The 25,654-nt window shown below is 39.2% G+C and overlaps 1 protein-coding gene and 1 long non-coding RNA gene across 2 annotated transcripts; one reads left to right on the plus strand and one right to left on the minus strand.

The window, feature by feature from the left end:
- Positions 1-3,081: 3,081 nt before the first annotated feature.
- Positions 3,082-6,533, plus strand: LOC130684968 (uncharacterized). Its single transcript, XR_008999421.1, has 4 exons — positions 3,082-3,153; positions 5,485-5,669; positions 5,819-5,947; positions 6,492-6,533. It is a non-coding gene; the product is annotated as an uncharacterized LOC130684968 (long non-coding RNA).
- A 4,190-nt stretch (positions 6,534-10,723) lies between these two features.
- Positions 10,724-18,344, minus strand: LOC118924745 (C4b-binding protein alpha chain-like). The gene is made up of 4 exons (XM_036909859.2): positions 18,190-18,344; positions 13,838-14,031; positions 11,706-11,881; positions 10,724-11,125 (listed from the first exon to the last, which is right to left on the minus strand). The coding sequence occupies exons 2-4, from the start codon at positions 13,845-13,847 to the stop codon at positions 10,985-10,987; spliced, it is 327 nt and encodes a 108-aa protein (XP_036765754.2). The 5' UTR covers positions 13,848-14,031; positions 18,190-18,344; the 3' UTR covers positions 10,724-10,984.
- Positions 18,345-25,654: the final 7,310 nt, after the last annotated feature.

The raw sequence follows: 25,654 nt of genomic DNA on the forward strand, positions 1-25,654 counted from the left end.
AGGATTGGTATGTGGGAAGGGGAAGGTTTGGAATGGCCCTTGGGCATGACCAGTTATCACCCCATGCTTCTACAGGGGACACATGTTCATTTTCAGAGGAGTTAGCATGTGCACGGGGGAGATTTTTGGCAGGTGATAGCAAAAGGCCATTGACCCAGTTGGCAAGTTTCTTCTGCACAGTCGCGGGGCATCCATGTTGATATTTAACTGGTTTTGACTCGTCCTGTTATCTTTCCAAGTTCAGGTCCCTTCTTATCTGTTTTCCCGCAACCCTGTGTACAGTGTACAGTTTCACTAGATCATAAAGCAGGTACATGTTCAGCCTTAGTATTAAATGCCCCCAAATTTTCCAAGACAGTTGGATGAATTTCCACTTTCACCAGCACTTTTTCAGTTATGATTGCAATACATTCTTGCTAACACTTGGCATTTTATTATTTTAGCAATTCTTCTGGGTATGTAGTGAAAAGTGCACCGTGGTTTTTATTTTATTTTGTTTTATATAGTTGCTCTTTTATTGCTGCTAGTAACAAGCCCCATTGATCTTCTCCTTACATAACTGTGTACCTACACTTGAAATTTCTTTTGAAAGGCTTTACTTCTACTTTATTACGCTTAAAATTCATAGTTGAATGAGCAAATTAATTTCTAGAAAGACTTAATTTGTCTTCTGGAGACTTAATTTGTGCTCTATAGTATGTTGAAATGTTGTTCTTTTGCTGTATGCTTTCATAGATATAAGGGAAAATATTTCATCAGCTTATGTGTTCTTATTAAAGGACTTCTAAATTTCATTTTATTTTAAAAATTTATTCCATTTGTTTAAACTAAAAACAAAACAAAAAAGTTCACCCATTTCTGCAGCCCCTCACCTTCCACTTCTGGCAGCCACGAATCTGTGCTCTGTATCTATGAGCACATATATATGTTTCCACATATAAAAAAAAAATTACAGTATTTGTCTTTCTCTGACTTATTTAGCATAATAAGCATAATGCCCTTGAGGGCCACCTACTTTGTGGTCCAGTTATGTACTGGTTTTAATTTTAATTTCCCTGATGACTAATGAAGTTGATCATGTTCTCATGTTTATAGGGCAGTTGGATATACTTTTTTGTGAAGGCTTCTGAGGTCTTTTGCCCATTCTTTTGGTGCATTGATTATGTTTTTCTGATTGATTTGTAAGAGTTCTTTGTGTATTTTGGACATAAGTCCGTTGGGCACCGTCATTACAAATATCACTTCCTGGCCTGTGGCTTGAACTTTCACTCCCTTAATGGTGTCTGTATTGCTAGGGCTGCCCTAACAAAATATCAGGTTGGGTGGCTTAAACAACAGAGCTGGAGACTGTAAGTGAGATCAAAGTGTTATCAGGTTTGCTTTCTTAAGAGGCCTGAAAGGGAGAATTTGTTCGAGGTTCCTCCCTGGCTTGCTACCGGCTGCCTTCTTGCTATGTCTGCACGTGGTCATGCCTCTGCATGCGCACATGTCTGACATCTCTCTCTGTGTCCAAAGACATCATACTGGATTAAGTCTTAATCTAAAGACCTCACTTTAACTTTTTCATATTTTTAACGATTCAATCTCCAAAATACAATTACGTTCTAAGGTAGTAGGGTGCCTCAGACTTGAACATATGATTTTAAGGGAGAGGGGGACACAATTCAGCCCCATTCAGTGGCTTTTCTTTTTTGAGATGTGATGCAATTAACATACCACAACATTTACCATTTTAAAGTGTACAGTTTGTAAGACTGAAGCCATTGCCACTATTTAATGCCACAACATTTTCATAACCCGCAAAAGAAAACCTGTACCTTTAGCAGTCACTCTTCATTCCTTCTCTCCTCCATCCCCAACTACTCATCTACTTTATATCTCTAGAGATTTGCCTTTTCTGGACATTTCTTGTAAGTTGAATCATATAGTATGTGGTCTTTGTGTCTGGCTTCTTTTACTTAACATAATGTTTTCAAGATTCCTCCGTCTTGTTGCATGTGTCAGTACCTTGTTCTTTTTCTTGGCCAAATAATATTCTATTGCATTGATGTACCACTTTGTTTATCCATTCTTTAGTTGGGTTGTTTCTACTTTTTGGCTTTTTATGAAGAACGCTGCTTTGACCATTCATATGTGTGTGTGTTTGTATAAAGATATATACTTTCAGTTATCTTCTGTGTAAGCTAGGAGTGAATGGCTGGATCGTATGGTCACTAGCTTTTTGAGGAACTGCCAAACTTAGCCACAGTAGTTAAACAGCATATTACATCCTTACCAGCAATGCATGAGTATTTCTATTTCTCCATATCCTCCCCAACACTTGCTTTTCTCCATTACAAAAAAAAATAGTCACCCTGGTGGGTAGGAAGTAGTATGTCATTTGTGGTTTTGACTTATGTTTTCCTAATGGCTAAGTGTTGCTGAGTATCTTTTCATATGTTTTTTGGCCATTGTACATCTTCTTTGGAGAAACTTATCAGTGTCTTTAAATAAATAGAAATCCTTATTTAATAGTAGACAATTTATAACTTCCTTCATAATGCTTTTTATGCTGTATATGAGAAATATATTCCTACTTCAAGATCATGAATATATACATTATTTATTTTTTTACCTTTCATAAATAGATCTATAATCTATTTTGGATTTCTCTTGGGTAGAGGTCAAGATAGAGTTTTTCCATGTAGCTTTCCAATTCACCTAGGAAATATGTATTGAATAAAATATCCTTTCCCACTACACTAAGTTCATTTGTCACAATTAAGGTAAATATAAATTATATATATTTCTGAAATCTCTATTCAGCTGCATTGTCTGCTTGATTCTATTTTACCAACACCATACTGTCTTAATTAACATACCTTTATAAATGGTCTTCAAATCTACCAGTATTAGTCTTCTAGCTTTGTTCTGTCTCAAAATTACCTATTATTCTTGGCCCTTTTCATAGCCCTGGGCTCTCCTGTTAAACTCAGAAAAGGGGCACATCACGTGTTTTTTTTTTTTGGTTTGTGGCACTATAAAATGAATACATTTAACAGAGAGTTTTAAAAATTAATCTTTTGTACTAAACTGTAGCTCATGGAACTTCAAACATTCCTTTATGAGATGGTTATTGAAGACTTACTGTGAACTAAGCCCACAAATGAAATGGTAAGTACAGTATATGACAGAGGTAGTTCCTGTCTTTAATGGGTAGTGGTCATAGATAACCAATGGAATCAAAGTGGTATCAAAATGCAATATAAAAATAATAGTATGTACATATAGGTTGGCAGATGGATAAGGCAGTGAAGTTGAACATAAACTTAAAAGCACTCATTTCTTCATTTTACAAAGTACATAACATATTAGAGACTCAAGAGGAAAGACTAAGGTTAACAGGGAGGGCAGTATAAAAATCTTCTCAGGAAGAATTAAACATTCCCAAAAGAAAGACCTGTAAATACAAGTCCCCTTTAAAAATAGAACAAGCAGACAAATAGCTAAACGTAGCAGTCCATGATGCTACAAAGAAGTTCCCCATTAGAGATGCCTCACTTATGCATATAGAGGTATCAGTCAGTATTTTAAGGTCCTAATCCTTCATATGAGCAGAGAACAGAGAATGTGCCAGAAAACTCCATCCTATAATTAATGTTTTCAGAGACAGAAAAAATGATATTGTATCCATAAAGAAAGAATAAGATACTACTTAAAAGGAATACATAGAGAACAAGGACAAGCTATTGGAAATTAAAATATAATATAAAGATTTTAAACTTCAATAAAAGTTTCAAAATACAAAGCCAAGAAAATCTCCCAAAAAGTAGAACACAAAGAACTAGATATGGGAAGTAGGGCAGAAAAGAAAGATTAAAGCAATATTTTACTGAAGGGAGTTTAAGGATGGGGGGGTGGGGGGAAAAAACACAAGTAAGACGAAACAAAATAAAAAGAGAAAATCACAGAAAAAAATGTCTAAAAATTTCCCCTGATCTAAAGCACATGCATTTCCAGATTTAAAAAGTCCGAGCAAGTACCCAGGCCAATGCATGAAAAGAAAAAAATACAAAAATCCCCCAGAGACAGAGACAGAGAGGAAGTCATCAAATTTGTATCAAAGGTTGTTCCGTGGCAGCACTGGAGGTACCTGACGATGGAGAAATGCCATCAAAATTCTGGGAGAGCTTAGACTTCTACAAACAAGCAATCTAGTAATTAATTGTAAGCGTGGGGGGAGCGAGCAGGTGGAGATATTTTATTTAAGGACTCAAAGATTTACTTCCTGGGCACCTTTTCTTGGGTACTGTCTGAAGGATACATTCCAGCAAAACCAGGAGGAAATAAAACAGATGAGGGCTTGGAGTAAAAAGAGAACAAAAGGAAGACCTAAGACATGAAAGCAAACGGTTCATTTTAGAACCGCCGACTAGAGGGCCTGGGAAGGAAGTCTCCAGGAACGGTGGTGGGGAGGTGTGTGGGATCTCAACAGCAGCTGGTGCGACCGAGCATTAGGAAATATATTGCTAGACTGTGACAGATCTATTGCAGCATGTATCAAGAATCAGCAACAGGGACCTAGAAAACTCAACCAGAAAACAAGATAAATTATTAATGCCATAAAAATTAAAGAGTTGTGAGGAAATATATTCAGAGATCAATGTTTGGTTATGGCTTAGCAATGACCAAGATTTGCTTAGTAATAATGTAAACACTGAATCAATTTAACCGAGGAGTGGAATATAACTACACTGTGCGAAAAGATGATGTGTAAGGGGCTTAAACTCTATTCTCTCTAAAATGATAGTAAGTCAGTACACAATGGTTAAAAATAATAAATAAACATGAGTAGAATAAGAATATTATTTGAAAATACATAGATAAATATCCTAAGAAAGAGTTCAAAGAGTTGAAAGTGATTTTGAGGTAATGAGACCAAAGGGTGGGAATGAACGGGTCAGAATACTAGAGTTTTCATTACAAGTCTTTTTGGGTTATTTGATTTTTAATTATTTACTGGTATTGTTTTAATAAATTATTAAAAATAAAGCTACATAAATAATAGAGGTTTAGGTACATTATTTAAAACCATAAAGATAAGTAATCAAGGAAAGAATATAAAATTAAATGACACTGGCCAATGGAGAGAGAGAAGAGAGGCAAAATAGAAGCTAAGTTGATAATTTTGTAGCAGAAAATCAAAGTATACAGTTTGGAGATAAAAGCCAAATGATATGGTGTGTGCATCCTCTTCAGAATGATTAGGCTAATCAGAATATGACTGTGGCAGAAAGAGGGAAGAACTTTATTTTCATTTTTTATAAATGCCTTTGTAATGTTTCAATTCTTTTCATATGCATATATTACTTTCATAATTATAATTATTAATTAATTTAGAATTAATAAAACTACTGTGGTGTAATTCACACCAATATGAAAATGTCATCATACTGACCCCCACAGAAACTGCAGGGAAGGAAATACAAATGACTCTTATTTCAGATTCCCCTGAATCTTCTCTACGGCTTGGTGCCCAGACCTGGAATGGATGGCTCTCTGTTTCAGAGTCCTGCGATACAATGAGTTACAAGAAACATGTATTTGGTCATTCAGATGACCAAATATATATTTCCCAGGTACACTTGTTCTTCACCCACAGTTCCTGAAAACACTTCAGAGCCTTAAAGGTAAGATGGGTGTCTTGTCATGTGAATGAGAGACTTTTGGACCCCACCCAAGGGCAGGGGCTGGAGGCTGAATCAATCGTGACTATGCAATGAAGCCCTCAAAAACCCAGGAGAACATATCTCTTTCTTGCCTGCTGCTTTTCTGTCAGAGAACCATGCAACTCTGGGGACCCAGAAAGCGTCCATGTGCCACTGAGCCAGGCCCCAACCTCCACTAGGATAGAAGCTCCTTCATTTGGGACCTTGCCCTATGTCTCTTTTCATCTGGCTGTTAACTTGTATCCTTTACCGTATCCTTTCTTAAAATGGGAAATGTAAGTATTTTCCTGAGTTCTGTGAGCCGCTCTAGCAAATTAATTGAACCTAAGGGGGAGGTTATTGGAACTTCCAATCTGTAGCCAGTTGGTCAGGAGAACAGGTAACTGCCTGGGGCTTTTGACTGGGTCTGGAGTTGGGGGGTGGAGGGCAATCTTGTGGGACGGAGCCCTTAACCTGGGAATCTGGTGCTGCCCCAGGCAGATAGCATCGGAATTGAGTTGAGCTCTCGGACACCCTCCTGGTAAGCGAGAATTGCTTGTGTAGTATGTGGGAAGACCTCCTTACACACACACACACACACACACACACACACACACACACACACACACACACACACTGGAATTGTGTCCAGGAACCCAAAAGGAGTTGTACTACTGCTGTGTGTATATTACTGTTGTATATGAAGAAGAAAAAAACACAAGTACATTCATGAATTTTGGGGCATAAAAGCCCTGAGACTAGGGGAAAATTGAAAGCTGAAGTGTTTTCCTTAATGAAGTGAAGGAAAAGGGTTTTTGGGGCAGTGGGAACAAGAATGGATGAAATGTGACAAGGAGATTGGAGAAGGGAAAGTGTCAGACCAGAAAAGACCAGAGGCCTGTAGTGTCATGCAGAGAGAGTCAGCCAGGAAATACTCCTGGTGGCAGAGGACGGCAATGCTTGTGTTAATAAGAAAAACCACACAAATAATAGAGGTTTAGGTACATTATTTAAAACCATAAAGTAATCAAGAATATAAAATTAAATGACACTGGCCAATGGAGAGAGAGAAGAGAGGGAAAGTCATTAAAAGTTGGGGCCCCCCTATCAGTAAACCAAGATTTAACACCTAACCCAATTGCAATTTCAACTGTCTCAGGAATATAACTGTTAGCCAGCCAAACTGGAATTTCCTGGACACCCTTCATTCTAAGGAGGGGAACCTTGCCTAAATAATGCACTCCTTGCTAATAAATTCCTTTTTCTTAATGCTCTCTCTGTGCCTTTAAAAACTTTTCCTCTTCTGCAGCTCATTAGAGCACCCCTCTGCTTGCTAGATGGGATGCTGCCTGTTTCATGAATCTTTTAACAGGGCAAACTACATATTCAAATTTACATAGTTGAATTTTGTTGAACTGATTTGATGGCAGCATCAGGACCAAAATCAAACTTCTGATGGCATTTGGGGACAATGAGGAACACAGGCTTGGCACTGCATAAACCCTGTGAGTTCACTGTCCTTCTCACCCTTTCCAAGGGCTGCTGGGTTCGTCTCAGTTGAGCTCCCCATCTAATTGGCTTTCTCATCCAGGGTTAAGGGTCAGTCTACACAGAAAGGAGGCTCTAACAGAGAGAGCCAGTCCTTAGCCCTTGGTTCAGTCTACAGTTCCCAGGTGTTTGGAATGGAATCTCTTTCCCAATTCAGTCCACAGTCCCCGTTGGCTGGAGTCCGCTGGCTCAGCCCATGCTGGGAACTGCTGGGGATGCCTGCATGGATTTCTTGCAGCCAGTCTGCAGTAACTTCTACACTCTGGTCTTTGATTCCAGTCTACTGGTGGCAGCTGCAGTTCTCCGTTTGCGATCCGTCCACAGTCCCCATTCTTTGAGGTTTGCTGGTTTGATCCTTTCCCCAGCCACCAGGTCTGTGGTTACTGCTGGTGGCCACAGTTCCTCTTCCTCCACACTACAAGTTTTTATTAATGTATACATGAGGGAAGGGCTTAGAAAAAACACTAAGTAATAAATAATAATAAAATAGAACCCTTAAAACCCAGAGTTAAATGCTTCAGTTTCTGGTTACCTGCTTATGTTATGTCTAAAAGCTATGGTCCTGGAAGTGGTGAACCTTTACAGAATTGGCAAAATTTCACTAAAAACAACCTAGAATTGCAATGGTTGTGATGAGGAATGTTCCAATTAGAAATGCACATAAAAGCAAAGGTTTCAAAAGTCCAAAAATGCCCTCATTGAGTTTTGCTACAAAAAGCTAATAAAAAATTTTTTTACATACAAAACGTACCTAATTCAGAAGACTGTAATACTTCTGTAATTCTTGCCATTTTTCTCTATTTTCCTTCATTTGAGCACTCATTCTAGTGATCCTCTAAGTTGCCTTTACATGATCACAAACTGTCCTGCCAGTGGGTTTCAGCCCCAGGCAAGTTCACTATGGATTCAGTGTGACCAAAGAAATGACAGTAGAATGTTCTTGGGGTGAAAAGGTTTATACCCAACTTGTTATCCAGTGGTAGGTCGAGCACTAGATTTATGTCTGTAATCCTCCACCGTCTCTGCCCCCGTCCAGAGCACCGGGCAGGGCTCTTTATATAGAGTCAATAAGGATGCATTGCCCACACGTGTGCAGTGAGCTAGCCAACCAGGGCCAGCTGAGAATCCTGCCACAGGAACCTTCACTTTATCCACAACATGATCACAAACAAAAGTTCACTAAGTTAATTACCTTACAGACACCCCCATATCTGCCTTTGAAGGAAGGTCCTTAGGAGCCCCTCCCAGAGTTAGCAAGTCTCTAAGGGATTTTCTGATAAACTGTTGTTATTCCCTTGAATAGCCAAGGGAAATCTAAAATCTAAATAAATATTCCAACATAGATGGATGAGTATATCTGTCCTTTAACATCCAGGCTACAACCCAATTCTTTGAGAAATGAAAAGCGACTGTGCTCATATTGCAAATCTTTACAGAACTAGAAATGCAGCCCTAGTGGCCATTTAAAGTTTGCCTATCCTTACCAATCCCCAAGCCTCCCAGGACTCCAAAGTGTTCTCCAAATATTGGGAATTATCCTACTTCTAATAACCTTAAAAATCTCCCTGGCACTTTGTAGTCTCTCAAAAGCCTTAAATGCATGTTTGCAGCCTCTAACCACGACACCAATGGTCTCCCCGAGACTGGAACATCAGAAAAAGAACAAAGAGGAAGACTGATTAAAAAACTGTGAACCTCAAGTCATAACTTGACTATCAAGGAGATGAAACAAAGCATCGTGATTTATGAATACCGAAAACAAAGAATGAACAGAAGCTGGGGGCCTACAGAGCAGGAGCTGAGAGCAGCGTTAACGCCTTACATTTTAATCACATATCTCAATTCAGCTGAGAGTCTGATCAAAAGGGGGGGACTGTTGAGAAGAAAAACCACAGGGGCATAACCGAGTCACTTAAAATTAAGACCCCCTTGTCGATAAACCAAGATTTAACACGTAACCGAACTGCAGTTTCAATCCTCTCAGTAATGCAACCTTTAATCAGCCAAACTGGAATTTCCTGGAAGTAAAGCCCTGGGAGACCCTTCCCTTTCAGGAGGGTGACCTTACCTAAATAATGCTCCTTGCTACTAAATTCCTTTTTTTTTTTAATGGTCTCCCTCTCAGGGCTTTAAAAAAAAAACTTTCCTTTTCTGTTGCTCTTTGGAGTTTCCCTCTGCCTGCTAGATGGGATCCTGCCTGGTCAATGGATTGTTTAATAAAGCCAGTTAGATATTCAGATCTCCTTTTTAAATTTTGTTGAACAACCTTTTCAGATCACAGGCATGTAATATTCAAAGTGGAAGTCCAGTCTTGTGTCGCCAGCCATGTGCCCTTCTGCTGACTCTCAAGCTTTAGCTGAAGTTTGCTGCATAGCTCTCTTGTGTGAGTGCTATGTTGAAGAAATCAAGGGGAAGAGACGATGTCCTCTATTACTGATCAAGATGCAGTGGAGAACCAAGGGCCCAGCCACAGCAGGTAAGTAAGCATGAGTGCAAATGAGATTTCCGAGGAGGCAAAACAATTGGAAGAGGTGACTGTCAGAAAGATAAGGTTCCCAAGGATATCCAGAGCTGTAAGAGGGACATGTGTGGAATAGTCACTGAGGAGCCAGCCCACCCGGCCTCCTCAGATCATTTCCCCACTTCTCTGCACCCCTCTGCAGGTTTCTGTGTGCTTGGATTTCTCATGGTCAGACCTCCTCTGCTGGACAGACTCCCCTCAGGCTGCCTGATAGTTTTGTTCTCACAGAGGGAGAGCTGGATGGCCCTCCACCAATAACTCACTGGCATGACAGAATGAAAACCCAGTTCCTTTACCTGCAATTGGGACAAAATTTAAACCAATTTATAGTCCCGAGTTCCCTTCTGGGACAAGGCTAAGCCACCCTCTGTAGACCTGCCCAGCCGCCCTGACCCCTGGCCTGCCTTGTCCACCTGTTTCCTTTTCCCATTTCTCCTTGGAGCATTTCCTTAATCAGTTACTTGCACATGAATCTTCTTGTCAGGGTCTGTTTTGGGGGAATCCAATCTACAAGGGATACAAAGGCCATTTTAATTAAAATATTGAATAAAAGAGTTGGGATACTTGGGGATACTTGGGATACTTGGGGATTACACACAGATCAGCCTTTTGAAGACTTTCAAGTTGGTTGTTATTGGGTGGACGGGCTGTCAAGCAAAACTGCATGTCCCTAAAGTATAAAGAGAAAGTGAGAGGTTCTGAAGTACTGGATGTCAAATAGGTAGAAAAAAGAGAAGACTAGCAAGGAGATGTGATGTTTGACCTGGCACCAGAGGGTGAGTAGGAAGTGAAGAAGTAGGGTGAGGGTGCCTCACACAAGGCACAGGTGTGTATTTTCAAAGACCATGTATACCCTGAGATAGATGATAACAGAAAAGGAAGTTAATCAGAGAAACACAGGTAGTGATTTGTATGCGGCACTAATTTTTCATTATCCAGGAATCAAAGTGAACACAAAGACATTGGATTTTTGACAAGTGATTATTTATTTCTGCTGTTCGACCAAATTCAGGAACACAGAAGCTTAAGCTGAGCTAAGATATAAATCAAAAGTTTCACATTCTCTGTGGCACAAAGAATAGGAACTGACGTGCCTAACGCAGACACTGTTTTCAGCAAATAACAGTACTTAAGGAACAGTACAGTTCTTAATGAGAGAACTGTACCTAATTCTCCATCTTGGGGGGTCAGGGGATTAGATGGGCTGATCCCTAACTGGCAGTCCTCTTCAAGTCTCTCTCCTGCCCAGTTGTCCAATCTCCAGAGCCAACTTGTACAACTCCAGGGCCAGTTTCATGTCCTCCGGGCTTGGGAGACGCTGCATGAGTTTTCTGCCTGCTAGCACCTGCTCACAGCCCTTATGGGTGTCCTAAAGGAGAGAAAGGGATGAATTTTGAGAAGCTTTTTCCAAACCGTGAAAGTGTCACATTCCTTCAGGATACCTCATGCATGACAGCAAAATTCAAGTATCAAGACACTCCTCAGGACTGAGAAAAGAAATAAAAAGATCATTTTGTGTCTCAGCAGCGTTCCGCCTCTGGCGCTGAGCTCAGGCATCAATGAGGACCTGCCGGAGCAGGGAAAGGACAGTTCTGCGGAACACACCGCGGCGCCCCGGCACGGGCACCCGAGGACTAGATCTGGTGGACACGCAAGAGCATGGCTTTCACGGTAGGAAATACAGAGCTAGGGGCCGGGTCACCTGTATCTATGGGCCCCTCCCCTCCCGGAGCTTGGTTCCTCCTGCTGTACAATGAGAGAGTCAGACGCTGTCTTAACAAGCTCACTAAGTGTTTTGTGGATGAAAGCGCTGATTCCAAAAGTGATTCACACAACTCAGAAATGAATCCTGACAAAAGCCAGATCTCCTTCATCTTGGCTGGCAGTGCTCTGGGACAGGTTCTCATTTTTAGAATGTGATAGCACACCCTGAACTGTGTGCCACTTACCCACTCACATGTGGGCACCCCTGGGTACCAGGTTCCATTCTCTGAGCAGATGATACTTGGAGAGCCAATCACACGATATCCAGAGTCACACTGGACAGTGGCATTTTCAGGATCAACATACTGGTCTTTATTCCCAGACAGATTCCCACTTTCTATCTTTGGTTTCAGACATAAAGCTGTAATGGAAACACAGTTTTGATCATCTTGTGATTCTCAGAATTAGGTCTTACATTAGTGAATATTGAGGGCTGAAAAATACTGATTGTGAATTATAATTGTACACTGAGAGTTTTTCTTTACCTCCACTTACAGCATGATTATAACAATAAAATTAATAATTATTATCATGGCATTGTAAATACTTCTATCAACATGAAATGCTATTATTATCTCTGTTTTGCTAGAAAGAAAAAAATAGAAGCAGGTAGTTTATGTGATTTGCCTAAGGTTACACAGCTTTTAGGTGGCATGGCTATGATACAAACCCTGGTATTGTGGTCCTAAAATCTGAGTTTTCAAAACTACTACATCTCAAAACCTCACTGGTCTCATGATCTTAGGTATGTAATTTTTATTCTCCTCTCCTTGATATCTTCCTGGTTGAATGGAGACGATGATGGGTCATTTGCCCCTTGAGTTGCTGTTAGCAATGTGATTGAAAAAGGCACCCCTAATCTAAGCGGTCAACCAGAAATCTCCTATCAGGTCAATTTCATTGAGAGAAGGTGATGGCATGCATGAGATACTTCAAGGATTTTGGAAGTTATCCATAAGACTCATCATTCAAATTTAAGGAGGTGCTCACTAAAATTTTGCTAAATCCTCACCAATATTCTCAACTTAAAAATTGCTATCTCTAAATGAAGACAAAGAACTATATGTACATTGATATTTGAGTTATGATAACAAACAGTGCAGAAACGGCAGTCCATTTAATAACTAGTGCATGGTGCACTGATCATCCATTGGGGAAAAACAAACCCTGATCTCTACTTTCCACCATAAATACATAGAAATTCCAAGTAGGTTGCAGATGTCAGTGCGAAGGTAAAACAATCAAGCTCTGGAAGATAACATAGAATATTTGTGTTGTCTTATTGCAGGCAAATATTTTTTAAACAGCACACAAAAGTCTCTAACATCAAGGAAAAGATTGACAAAATGAGCTAAGGTGGAATTTAGAACATTAGTTTATTAAAACTGAAACATTCACACACTACTGGTGGAAGTGTAAATTGTTATAACCACTTTTGAACAAAATTCAGCATCCCCTGCTGAAGGTGAACATTTGCACACTCTATGAAGGAATAATTGTACTCCTGAGTTTATCCTTAACAGAAACACTTATACCAAGAGATATGCATAAGAACTATAGTCCTGAGTTTATCCTTAACAGAAACATTTGTACCAAGAGATATGCATAAGAATGTTCAAAAAAGCATTATTCATAGCATCCTAAAACATGAAAATCTCAAACTTTGTAAGATACATCAAATGTGGTATATGCATCTGAAGAACTATTATAAAGCAGTGAAAATAAACTACCACTACCTGTAAGACATGATTTTCCAAAACGTAATGTTGAAGAAAGAAGCTAAGCACTAAAGAATACCTGTATGATTTCCTTTATACAGAGTTAAGGTGTTGGCGACAGTAACCGATGGTGTTAGAATAGTGACCTCTTTTGGGGTGGAGTTGGGAGTAACTGAGAGGACATGGGAAACACTCCCAGGGTGCTGGTAATCATAATGCTTCTCACCATAGGAGAGAGTTTCCTGGTAGGTTCACATCGTGCTATTTGTTGACCTGTACACCTAAGAGTTGTACATAGTTCTGTAGTATGTTACATTTAAATTAAAACTTTTATTAAAAACAGCAGAAAGTGGCCTTCTAGATGACCTCTGACAACATACACATTGGTAACACATTATCTCAAGAGTGATAAACTGGGTGAAACTAGATAAAACTGGAATGATGGAAGTTTAAAGTTTTTAAAACTTTTCAGATATAATACCATAGGCAAATATTAACTACACAAAATGAATACATAAATCAACTACAAAATTCTAAGCACCACCTCCGGCTGGGAGAACTCTACTATCAGAACTTTCATGGAGCTCCTACTTTCTTACCAAGAGCCATCAGTAAAGTTGGAGTTGCCTTTACATTGAGGAGCTGGAGACAGTGTGAATTTCTGCAGGTGATTTTAGCCTCTCCAACCAGAACATATCCTCATCACATTCACACTTCACCACAGTAGTAAAGGATAAAAATGAACCCACGTCTTCACAGGATCCATAAGCAATGCTGGGAAATATTCTGCAATCTTGAATGGTGAAAAAGAAGGGTGGAAAAGAATGAGCTAGAGTTTAATTATCCAACAATTCAGAGTGAGGGACTCTTCCTGTTTTATAGGACTTGTTATTAACTCACACTGCTGAGGCATATATCATTTCCTTGACCAAATCACTAGGAGTGATTTATTGAGTTCTTAACCACTTGTTAAACACTGTGTTAATCATTTCATATATGTTATACCATTTATTCTCACATTAATTCTCTAAGGTAGTATGGCCATCATACCCATTCTAGAGAAAAGGGAACACAACTTAGAGGGGCCACATTCTACAGAAGTTCGCAGCTACAGACTGCCAGTAACGTACATCAAAGTTAGGGATTAAATTCAGTTTATAAGTCAGTTGTTTGTGTCAGTTCAAAATCCATTGGTACTTCCTGGAATATTGCTGTTTTCTGCTCTCGGTGGTGATCATTGAGTATGTATTTTATAAGGCATCATTGGATGTTTAAAGGCCTTTAAATGGAAATTAGGCCAAAGAACAGCCAAAGTAACCCTTCTTCTTACTTACAAAGTCAATAATAGCTCCATATAAGTGATGAAGTAGGTGGCTCAGAACCAGTTAGAAAACTCTTTAACTCCCTCGCCCAAACCAAAGACATTGAAATGTCAGTAGGCAGAACTGGAGAGGGCGATCCAGGTCAGACCTGGCAGGCATTAAACACCATTTCAGAGGGTTAGGGCCATGGATCGTTGGAAGATGTGAAGACTAGAAAAGAAAGCGCAAGAAGAACAAACAGGAAGAAGCAATGGAAAGTTTATTGACAAGCTTGCTAAGGGCTTCCTCTACTGCTTTAGACTCTAAGAGGGGCACCCGGAGATGAAATGGGGGCACTGAAAGTCCCCTGAGCATAAAGTTCTTTAACCTGCACTGACTCTATAACCTAAGTTAATGCTGTCCCTCAATAATTTTCATGCATCGGAAGTGAAAAATCATCTTCCAAATATAGACACTTCTTTAATAAATCCATGCTCCTCCCCTCACCACTCTCAGTGATGAAGAAAGCATGGCTTCCACATCTTTAAATTAATAGGCTAGCTCACACAAAACCTTTCAGCTGTTATTTTAGTGCCAGGATTTTCCCTCTAAGCCATCCCAAATCCTCCATTTTATGCCAAGATAGCTCGTTTCAGGCAATATGTTTATAAATATTTTAAATTTATTATGAAAATTAATTCCTTCAGATAAAAAAAAATGTGAATTAACAAAAGAGGAAGAAACATCACTTAGCTTAAAGGATGTTTCCATTAAAATAGTATAATGACTAATTAATTTCCACAACAACCGGTCTTCAAACAGTTCTGCTAAGTTCTCTCAAACTCTTTCCTTTCTCATTTATTGGCAAAACATGTCGGAACATTTCAATAACAGTGCTTTCTATTTATATAATAGTTTACAATCCACAAAGTGCCCTGTATTTTTACTCTAGAAAATTTACTCCGTATTTGTAATGATGGAAAATATTTTTGCTGTATGGCTGGAAATTCTTTTTCTGATCCATCAGTAACGAAGATTGTCAATGGCATCATTAACCTATATGAAAAGTTAATTTGTTTTAAGCATTTTAGAGTCTTTAAATATAAGAAATTGACTTGAAAATTAAAGATCATTCCTCACAGGGATTTTTGCATGGCAACACTTTGTTATCCTAGATATAATAACAGCTGCTCTCTGAATTAGAATATCTTTTATATTTTTTAATTGTTCAGTTTTATTAATACATCATTTATTGCACTCTCTCAAAAAAGTTATGACTTACCACCATTTAACGCTATTTGATCATTTTTAACTGGGTATTTTTCTCCTTATCTTAGAGAAATGACCTTTTCCCCTTAACCCCTGTACTCACCACACAGGCCAGCAGGGCACTACTGTAGGGTCAAGACCACAAAGAGGTACAGTGTTGGGGAAGTACTGTGCACTTTGGGGGGGCAAGGTAGAGTTCCAGACGTGCTGCACTGGGCTCTGCGTCCCCTGACACCTTGAACCAAGATGAAGAAAAGTCCTCTAAGAGCTGAACTGGTGCCTAAACCAAGGAAATCAGCCTCTGCAAAGCCTCGACTGTGGGTCACTAAAGGGGAAGGTCAGGGGGAGTGATTAGAAAGCCAGGTGCTGAGCGCAGCTCTGACGGGGGTGAGCTGATGAGGCCCCCTTTCTGGGGAGCAGAGTCTGGAGCTCAGTGCAAGAGCCCACTGGCATTCTGTCTGTATTTACTGCTGCAGCCCCAAGACCGCCTTGCTGTTTGGATGGGGCGCACGGTGAGTTCCTTTCTGGATATACACGTTTCCTCTCTGAGTAAATAAGAGCACAGGGCACAGAGGAATGTAACTCATGGTGCACAGTGTACGTGCCAGGCTCTACAGGAATTAGAAGTCAAGGCATGAGAGAAAATAAAATGTCTGAGAAGTGGTGTCTGTCCAGGGAAGTGGTTTTTTCAATCAGGGGTATTTAGAAGAATGGGTTTTTAAAAAAAATCTAAAAAATTAAATTTGTTTCTAGATAGCACACAGTCTAGCCAGAACAGAGAAATACAAGTCTCTAGGTGTGCAAGTAGTCAGGAATCTAGTCCAAACAATACTCATTCTTACAATACTTTGGTGGGAAATTATTTTCCCTGATTCCTGGGTTTCTGATGTGCATAAAACACCAGATAATTTGATCTATGAAACTATTCTGGTGTGGAAGTTCTTATACTCTGTGTTTGCAGCACAGAAAAAGCATTGCTGAAAGCTCATTGGTTGAGGATGATGGATTAAGAAGCAAGGCAGGTCTAGTATGATTTTCAGAATATCTGAATGATGCTGGCGAAGCCCAGCATTTTGTCTCTAAGCACTAAAAGACGACTGGCTGGAAAACACATGTATTATTCTTTGTAGATTGTTAACCCCAAGACTGTTTCCCTTACCTGCCTGGCTATTCATCCCAATCATATCCTAAATTTAATCTCCTGAAGTGGGACAGATAAAACTACTGACCTAGATTCTGTATCTCGCCCACCAACTGCAGATAGCTGTTCCTGGAAGAGACTAAGTTGTCTGAACAAAAGAGTAAGGTCTGGTAATTGTCCTAAAGTTATCTTCACTACTCAGCTGATCTGGTATTGTTACACATCAACAGCCAAAATGCTTATCTCTCAAAAATATATGAGAAGAATTACAAAATATAACTGAATGAACTTCTTTGGAAGATTGAGGAAAGCACAATTAAATTTCAGCTCCTAGTGAGAAAGGAAAACAAGTGAGTCCACTAAATGGTTGCTTCCTTTAGAAAGAGGAACCACAGTAAAGAGAAGCAATTTAAATGATTAACCAGAAACTTTTATTCATCTGCTTTTAATCTTCAAGCATGCAGTGTACCAGAACTTTACAAAAGTTATCATAATTGACCTCAGAAAACCTTGTGACAGGGCTGTCATCTTCCCCATCACCTAGAAGAGGAAACAGGTTCAGAGATATTCAGTAAACTGCCCCCAAACCTCCCAGATAAATAGTGGCTAAGCTGAATTAATAGTGGCTAAATACTGAACCCGAGACTGATTCCAAAATCCAAGCATTTTTAAGTGTGGAAATAGTTTCCACTTTTTTTGGCCAGTATGGTGTCCTGTCAGGACACTGAACCAACTGTCTGGGAACAAATCAACACTGTTATCATTTACCCAGTGGTATGCCCACCTTCCAGATGCTTCCAGCGCTGCACTTAGTGGTTTAGACCTGTGACCTTCTGCAAAGAAAGTGCTGGGATGACAGGAGCCACCTCATCCTGATGTACGTACGTAGTTATACCCTGACCCCCAGGGGCAGCTCAGCCCAAATGATATTAGGATACAAAAGTTCCAACTCCTTGCCTCAAGTCTGGACAATTCTGTAGTGCAATTGACACTCCAGAGCCCACCATGGATCAGTGAAGGCTATGATTCACCCGAGAACACATCCTTGCTCACAACCTTCTCTCCTTAGCCTGCTGTTTCATTCCTTACAGTGTTGCTTATTTTTTCCCTGAAGAGCACACCATCAGAAATTCGCATGCATGTGAATCTTGTCTAGAGAAACTGACTGACAACAGTTTGTAACACAAATAGACCTAGGAAGCAAACTCTAAGAATGAGAGTCTAGAATTGGATCACTTACCAGCCAACTGGCAGTCAAGACTCCCTCACTGGAGATAAGTGGAGTGCTGGTGCTCTGGCTGGTGGCAGCATCGCAACTATGAACATTTTCACCTAGTAAACTGTCCTGGGGCACAGATGGGAGGAAATGCCTTAGCTTATGCAGTATCTCTGACCTTTGAGAGGTGCAGTGAAAATGGCAATAATAAGGGTTATGAAACTGGGTGGCTAGGTATTGCTGATGTGGGTTCAGTGTCCCTTAGCTGAAAATGAAAGTTCAAGGCAATCAATCACAATGCGAATCCAAGTATGAAAGCCAGAAGCCCTCCTTCTTAGTATTTAAAGAAACACCTATCTCAGATAGCTGGAAGGCTGATCATGCTAAGAACCAGGTTCAGGATATAATCATGAAATAATAGTAGAACTTCAATAAAGGATGAATTCCTAGCCCTAGCAAGTCTCCTACTAAAAGTCAGTAGTGGAAGTCCTTATGGAAGGAGTGATGCCTTGAGACTTGGCGGGAGAATATCTGGATAGATACGCTGCAGAACCTTGAATGCCATATCCCCCCTAAATAAAAAAAAACCTGTATCGTTGGCCCACTTCCCCTTGCCATAAGATAGTGCCCCCATTGCTTGAAGACCATGAAGAGGAGTCACATGTGACAATTTACTTATAAAGCCACATTGCCTTCCTCAAGATGAGCCCCCAGGTACCCTCTAGGCATTAAACTAATAGCTGGAGCCAGTTTTCAGCATGAACTGTGGTTGTGCTGGGCCTGCTGAGAGAGAGGAAAGGAAGGATCTGTAGGGCCCAGCCAGCATGTTAGGAGTCCAGAGAGTATGCCCAGGAAAAGATGTCCTGCAGCTGGATGAGGGAGACTTTGTCAGGATGGGGACATTCTCCCATAACACAGGACTTAACATCCTGGTGGGAACCCTGAAAATCCATTCGTGTATGCTTCTGGGATGCTTTTGGAAGCTGAGGAAAAATGATGGTCAACATGAAATGGTGTGGCGGTGGCATAACTGCCTCAGCAGACTAAGTAGGAAGTGATCAAAGGCCCAGAAAAGTAAATATATTAGAATGATCTATTTTCTAAAACCAGAAGACCCACGAGCTATTTTCTTCACAAGAACCCTGGGCATGTACCATTTACAGAGCAATAAAGAATACACCAGTGATAGGAACCAATATTATAAAGAAATTCAATAGTGGCTGGCCCTCCGTAGGCTGCATCTTATGGAAGGAGATGCTATTATTGAACATGGCTACCTAGGAGCAGTAGGAATTATAGAACCCTGGGATAGCAGGGCTAAGTGACAGCACTTAATCTTCAGATGCTGGTTGGATGAAAAATACAGGAGGGCCAGGACTAGGATGATGCAAGAGATGTGCCTAGGATGCAAAATTAAAGAAGGCACTCATTCTCAGGGTTGTACAAGCACTGACCTTGACAGTGAGTGCCTCTTTAGAGTAAGGCATGTAGGCGAGCAAGATTGGGATGCAGCCAGAGAAGAGAACACCCTGATCTGTAGGAATCTATGAAGAGGGTTAATAAAATATGGTGTTCCTTAGGGTAACAGTTAACATGGGTATTGCTTGATATATAATCAACAGAGAACAAGAATGAATTATCCAAAGACTGAGGTCAACCACTCCAATAAAAAGTCATGATATCTTGCCCAATTATCTTGTCTTTCTTGGCAATTTTGTCTCCAATCCACTGAAAGTGGAGACAGAGCCCTATAAGGAAGTTCCAAATAACTCTATAGCGAGTGTATATGGTAATTCTCCAGTCTTTCCCCAAAGGAACCATCAGTAAACCACTTAAGTAATTGTGCACTAGACCTATTAGAGACTTGTTGGATCTGAATGATCTCTGATACCTGGGAACAGAAAATGTCACCATGAACCCAGGTAAAATAGGAATTACAGGGGCCAGGCAATAAAAGGATTTCTAGTTCATGTTTATCTCACAGTGACCCACTGGGTTTATGGACCCACCTGGCTCTCAAGTGTTTAGCAGTTTGTAGGACCTTGACATTTGTTCTCTGACCTTTGGAATGAGAAGTATCAAAGTAAGAAAACGCTTGTAAAAAAAAAATCTATAAATAACATCATTTAATGCTGAAACACTGAGTGCTTTTCTCTTAAGGTTAGTAACCAAAGCAAAGGTATCTACTCTCATCATTCGTATGCAGCAATATATTGGAGGTCCTAGTTAGTGTAATAAGGCAAGAAAAATAAATAAAAGGCATATGGTTTTGAAAGGTAGAAACAACCTGTGTTTATTTGCACGTGACATAATTGTTTATTCCACAAATTCCAAAGAATTTATAGAAAACCTCCAAGAACTTAATAAGGTCACAATACACATAGTCAATATATAAAAATGAATTATATTTCTATATACTAGCAATGGAAAATTGGAAATTTAAATTTAAAAAGTATTACTATCCCAAGGGCAATATGCTGAGTGACAAAAACTATTTTGAAAAGATCACACACGTTATGATTCTACTTTGTAAAGCATTGCCAAAGTGACAAAATGGTAGAAATAGAGAACAGATTCATAGTTACCAATGTTATGGACAGTGGGTCAGGGAAGAGGGGTAAGTGTGAATATAAATGAATATTCCCAGGGAGTCTTTGTAGTAAAGGAGTAATCTGTATTTTGACTGCTGTCGTTGTTGCATGAGTCTACACTGTGATAAAATGGCAAAAAATTATACACACAGATGAAACCAACATAAATTTCCTGATATTACTGACATTATTATAGTTCTCAAATATGTAACATTTGGGAGAAACTAGGTAAAGAGTACATAGGAATTCTCTGTACTACATTTGCAACTTTCTATGACTCTATAATTATTTCAACATAAAAAGTTTTTTAAATGACAGAAGCTCTATATGGTGCATGGCAGTTGAAAACTCCAAAACATTCATCAAAGGAAACCTAATAGAGTAATACACCATGTTCATGGATTGGAAGGTTCAACATTATTAAGATATCAATTCTCCTCAAATTGATCCAGAAATTCAAAGCATTTCAATCCAAATTCCAACAGTTATTTTGCAGAAATTGATGAGCTATTTCTACAACGTATGTGGATAAGCCAAGGAAGGACCTACAATAGCCAAAACAACTTTTCAAAAGAATGAAATGTTGAAAGACTCACATTTGTTGATTTCAAGACTTACTACAGCTACATGATCAATGCATTGTGTATTGGCATAGGAATGGACTTGAACCTCAATGGAAAAAATAAAGTTTAGAAATACACTAACACATATAGGGTTAATTAATTGTAGATGAAGATGCCAAAGTAATTCAGTGAAGAAAGTATAGCCTTTTCAACAAATTGTATCAGAACAACTGGACATCCATATGCAAAAAAAATGAACCTTGACTCTTACCTTTCATGAAGTGCAAAAATAGCTCAAAATGGATCATAGATGTAAATGTAAATCTAGCTAATCTGGAGACGACTAGTTTAAGAGAGATAGTATTTATTCATTCTTCTTTGTATTCTAGGGTCTAATCTTTGTTATAAAATTAGATCGTTAGCACATATGTGCCTGGACCTCAGTAACTTAACTCCTTACAGAAGTATCAATGCTGACTCATGTTTTACTATATTATCTGTTTTATAAAGAGATGGTATATTTGGCTTTTTGAGGAACACATGAACTGAAATTGAAGGCATTATCTATTATGTTATTCACTGTTCCTTGTAAAATAATCCCTACAATAAATTCCTTTTCTATTTTCATGACAGCAAAAAAAAAACTTTACCTAATGTTTCTTTTTCAGATTAAAAAACTGATTCATTCTATTTCCCACTTCAGTTTTACTGAAAATAAATGTCCTCAAAATTACTAACAGAAATTAAATTTTAGTAAATTTACTTCTATCTCTTACATGATTTTGATTTTTTGTTTTTATGTGAACAAGTTCAAATTATGTATATCTACTATAAACCGTTATATTCTAAAAGTTTTTTTGAAATTGTTCAGTTTGTACTGGGTATTGAGATAAACATAAAAGAATGAAAAGCTACTTAAGAAATCTCTTCAGCACGAAAAGTTTTCGGTTACATAAATATGCATCATTTGTTAGGACCTTGTGCTTCCCTCACTACAAAATGGCAGCCCAATCTATATTCCCCGTTCAAATATATTTTTCACTTGAAAGTCTCTGACTCACCAGTTCCTTCCCTCCAGGCTCTCTCAGTAAACCTGGAGAGAGAATAAATCATACACTTATATTTGTGTCCCTGTAGTCAGAGAACGATATTTAGCAACAGAAATTTTTAACTCATCTTTTGTTGGGCTATATTATTGCCAAATTAGCATCTCGTGTAACTTCATACACTCTTTATTTATGATATAATTATTCAACATATACTGTGGGCAAATCTCCAAGGGAACTAAAAAAGATGAAATTGTCATGGAGGACGGAAAAACACTGTAGTTCAAACAAGGAGACGAATGCAGCTGCTCTACTCCTAGGGATGGGAGCAATCATTTCAAGAAAGAAAGTTAAACGCTCCCAGTGCTGACAGGGCGGAAGTGATGTTGCAGTGTAAATAGGGGGCTTTATTCGGGTTGGTCAGCAGCTCTGTCCAAGGAGGTCATCCAGAGATGAGACCCCTTCCTCTTTGGTGCTCCAACATCCTCTAGGGCATTGTCTTCATCAGCGTGGTGGAAACTGGCCCAACAGCACAAATGTCAGCATTTCAGCCCTCATAGGGCAAAAGAGGAAGTAGAAGGTAAGCAGCTTCCTTTTTAAGGAAGTGAAAAGGAAGTCACACCCATTGAGAGGCTGCTCCGAGGCAGGCTCTCGCTGAGGAGCTAGCTGTGTGCCCTGCTGATATTTAAACGGGTGACAGTAGTTCTATTACTAAAGCAGGTCGGGGACAGTGGATCCTGGGATATGATTAGCAGCCTTTGCTATAACTCCCAATAAGGCAAAAAACAGCTCCCTGTCTAATCTCCCCATATACATAGAACTTATTGGGAGTTATAGCAAAGGCTGCTAATCATATCCCAGTTTACGTGGGTCTCACCCTTTAATGTGAACATATAATCTACAATCATCATCAATAGCAGAAGTTTGCAGAGAATAGAACTTCCAAGGAAACTATTACTAATAGTCTCTGAGATTATGAATAGTCATTATATCCGTAAAGAACAGAATGCCTGTTTACAGTCATGGGAGCATTTTGTAAAATTAAAGAAATAGTTGAAATACAAAGTCAAGAAAATATCCCTGAAGAACTTGGGGGAGGGGTGAGATAAAGATGATGGTGTGGGAAACAGAAAGAAAATATAAGACAATTACAGGATTGACAAAGAGGTTCAACATCAGACCAGTAGTACATCCATAAAGACAAAAGAGAAACAAAGAGAAGAGAAAATGACTGAAGAAACTATACCAAGATCATTTCTCAGAAAAAAGATGACTTTCCTTGGAGAAGAAAAGAGATTTAAAAAATCACATATGATCACTAATAAAAACAGTTCCTGACTTCTCAATTGCAATAGTGGAAATTAGTATATAAATAAGATTTTCTTTTAAAGTTCCAGAAGAAACTTACTTTTAACCCAGTTTTCTACATTCAGCTGAATTACCAATTTAGAATTTGGATACAGACAGCTTCAAATATGCAGGGGTTCAACATACTACCTTCTATGTATCATTTCATCTTCTATGTATCATTTCCTAGGCAGCCCCTTGAGAAAGTATCCCAGTAACTGGAGGATATAAAGAAAGAAGAGAACATGAATCCAAGAAGCCAAGACAGAGCAGGAAGGCAAGTACACAGACACGAGAGCATCCACTCTGTGGGAGTGTGTAGCAAACACTCTCAAATTCCTGTTAATATCAGTAGGCATGCTCTGGACAACTTCCAAAAGCCACTATCTACTGGTTTACCCAGGCCTTTTCCAGAGCCATTGAAGGCCACTCTGCTACTCCCACAGCAGACAAAAAATACCAGGGAATTAACACCTCCCAAAAGAAGACCTTAATATTCATGAGCGATAAAAGTGATTGTATCAGTGCCCCCGCTCCCTTACCCACCCTTACTACCTCCTTTAACCTTAACTACTTCTTTACCCCCAATGCAGCCTCCCCGGGGGTTGGGCTTCAACATATGAATCTTGGGAGGACGCATACATTCAAAGTATAAAAACAGTATATTTTATATTAATATATTCCCTAATTTTGAAGGTTCTTTTCACTCTTGCAAGAAGCATATTTGCTCATGGTATCTTCTTCTTTTAAATTCTGTGTGATATTTTATTCAGGAACTTTTCACTGATATTCAGGGTAAATTGGTACACAATTTTTTTTTTAACGTAAGAAGTCCTGGAAGAAAGACTGGAACTTGTCAGAATCAAGACTAATGAGATGATAATCAGGAATTAATGGTTTATGAGAATAAGCCAAACTCTAGCACCAGAAAGAAGATTCAAATTAGAGGCCAAAGTAGTTTTCTTATTCGTGATTTGTCTGGATCATTAATTCAAATGAAAGCATATAACAAATTCAAGTTATGTGTTTACTGTTTGATTTGTGGCTTGCTAGGGAAAGAGCATTTGATGTAAGTGGAGTCCTAAGATTTGGGGTGCAAAACCTGTCATTTACTTTATTGGCTATGGATGTGTATCTGGTACTAAAGAAAAGCTTAATAATGTGGTTGAAGTGAATGAGTGAAAGAAAGATAAAATGAACCAAACGAACAAAATATGAGCAAGTAAGATTTCTCGTTGATATGATGAAATTTGACACCAGGTTGGCCCACATAGTAAGCAGTAATCGAGACAGCACTATATTTTCATTTTAAAATATTGAATTGCATTTGTCCAATCCTCATTGGCAATTTACGTTTAGAGTAGGACAAACTCCACTCAAATTTCTGACCTACCTTATTCAGATGTAGCCTGTTGGTCCGAGCACTAGTCTCGTGAGATCCAAGATAAAGGGGTCGACTGGAGCCACATTTCCCACAATGAGTAAGTAAGTAGATTTTTAAAATTCTGAGTTGTCCTTCCGGGATGAGGACTTGAGATCTTTATCCACCACCATCGCTTCTGTTAAAAGTAATGGCAGTTACTTTTCTGTATGTTCTAAAATGGGTTTTGGATATTTGGTGTGAGATTATCCAGGCTGTTTCCTTCCTCTTCTTCCGACCCTTGATGAGAACACCAGGTTGAACAAGTTTCTCTTCTAAATTTTCTGATAAGGCTTCTGAAGGCCTCTTAGTCTCACCTACATTCTTAGAGGTCTCTTTTACTTATATAGATCATATTTTCAGTGAATAAAATGGGAGCACGAAATTCATAATGCACAAGACATGTAAACTACATGAGCAGATGATGATGCACTTTCATTGAGAACATGTCTGAGGCATCCTGGGACCTCATGCCACATCCTCATGTCCTGGACCAAAAAGGGGAAACTCGAATATTTAATG

Source organism: Manis pentadactyla, chromosome 9 (assembly GCF_030020395.1).
Source record: "Manis pentadactyla isolate mManPen7 chromosome 9, mManPen7.hap1, whole genome shotgun sequence".
Lineage (NCBI taxonomy): Eukaryota > Metazoa > Chordata > Mammalia > Pholidota > Manidae > Manis > Manis pentadactyla.

Excerpts from the sequence above, each read along its gene's own strand:
- LOC118924745 (XM_036909859.2), bottom strand. Across the intron at positions 11,126-11,705 it reads GGGTGCCCACATGTGAGTGG|GACACCCATAAGGGCTGTGA; the intron begins GTAAGTGGCACA and ends TCTCTCCTTTAG.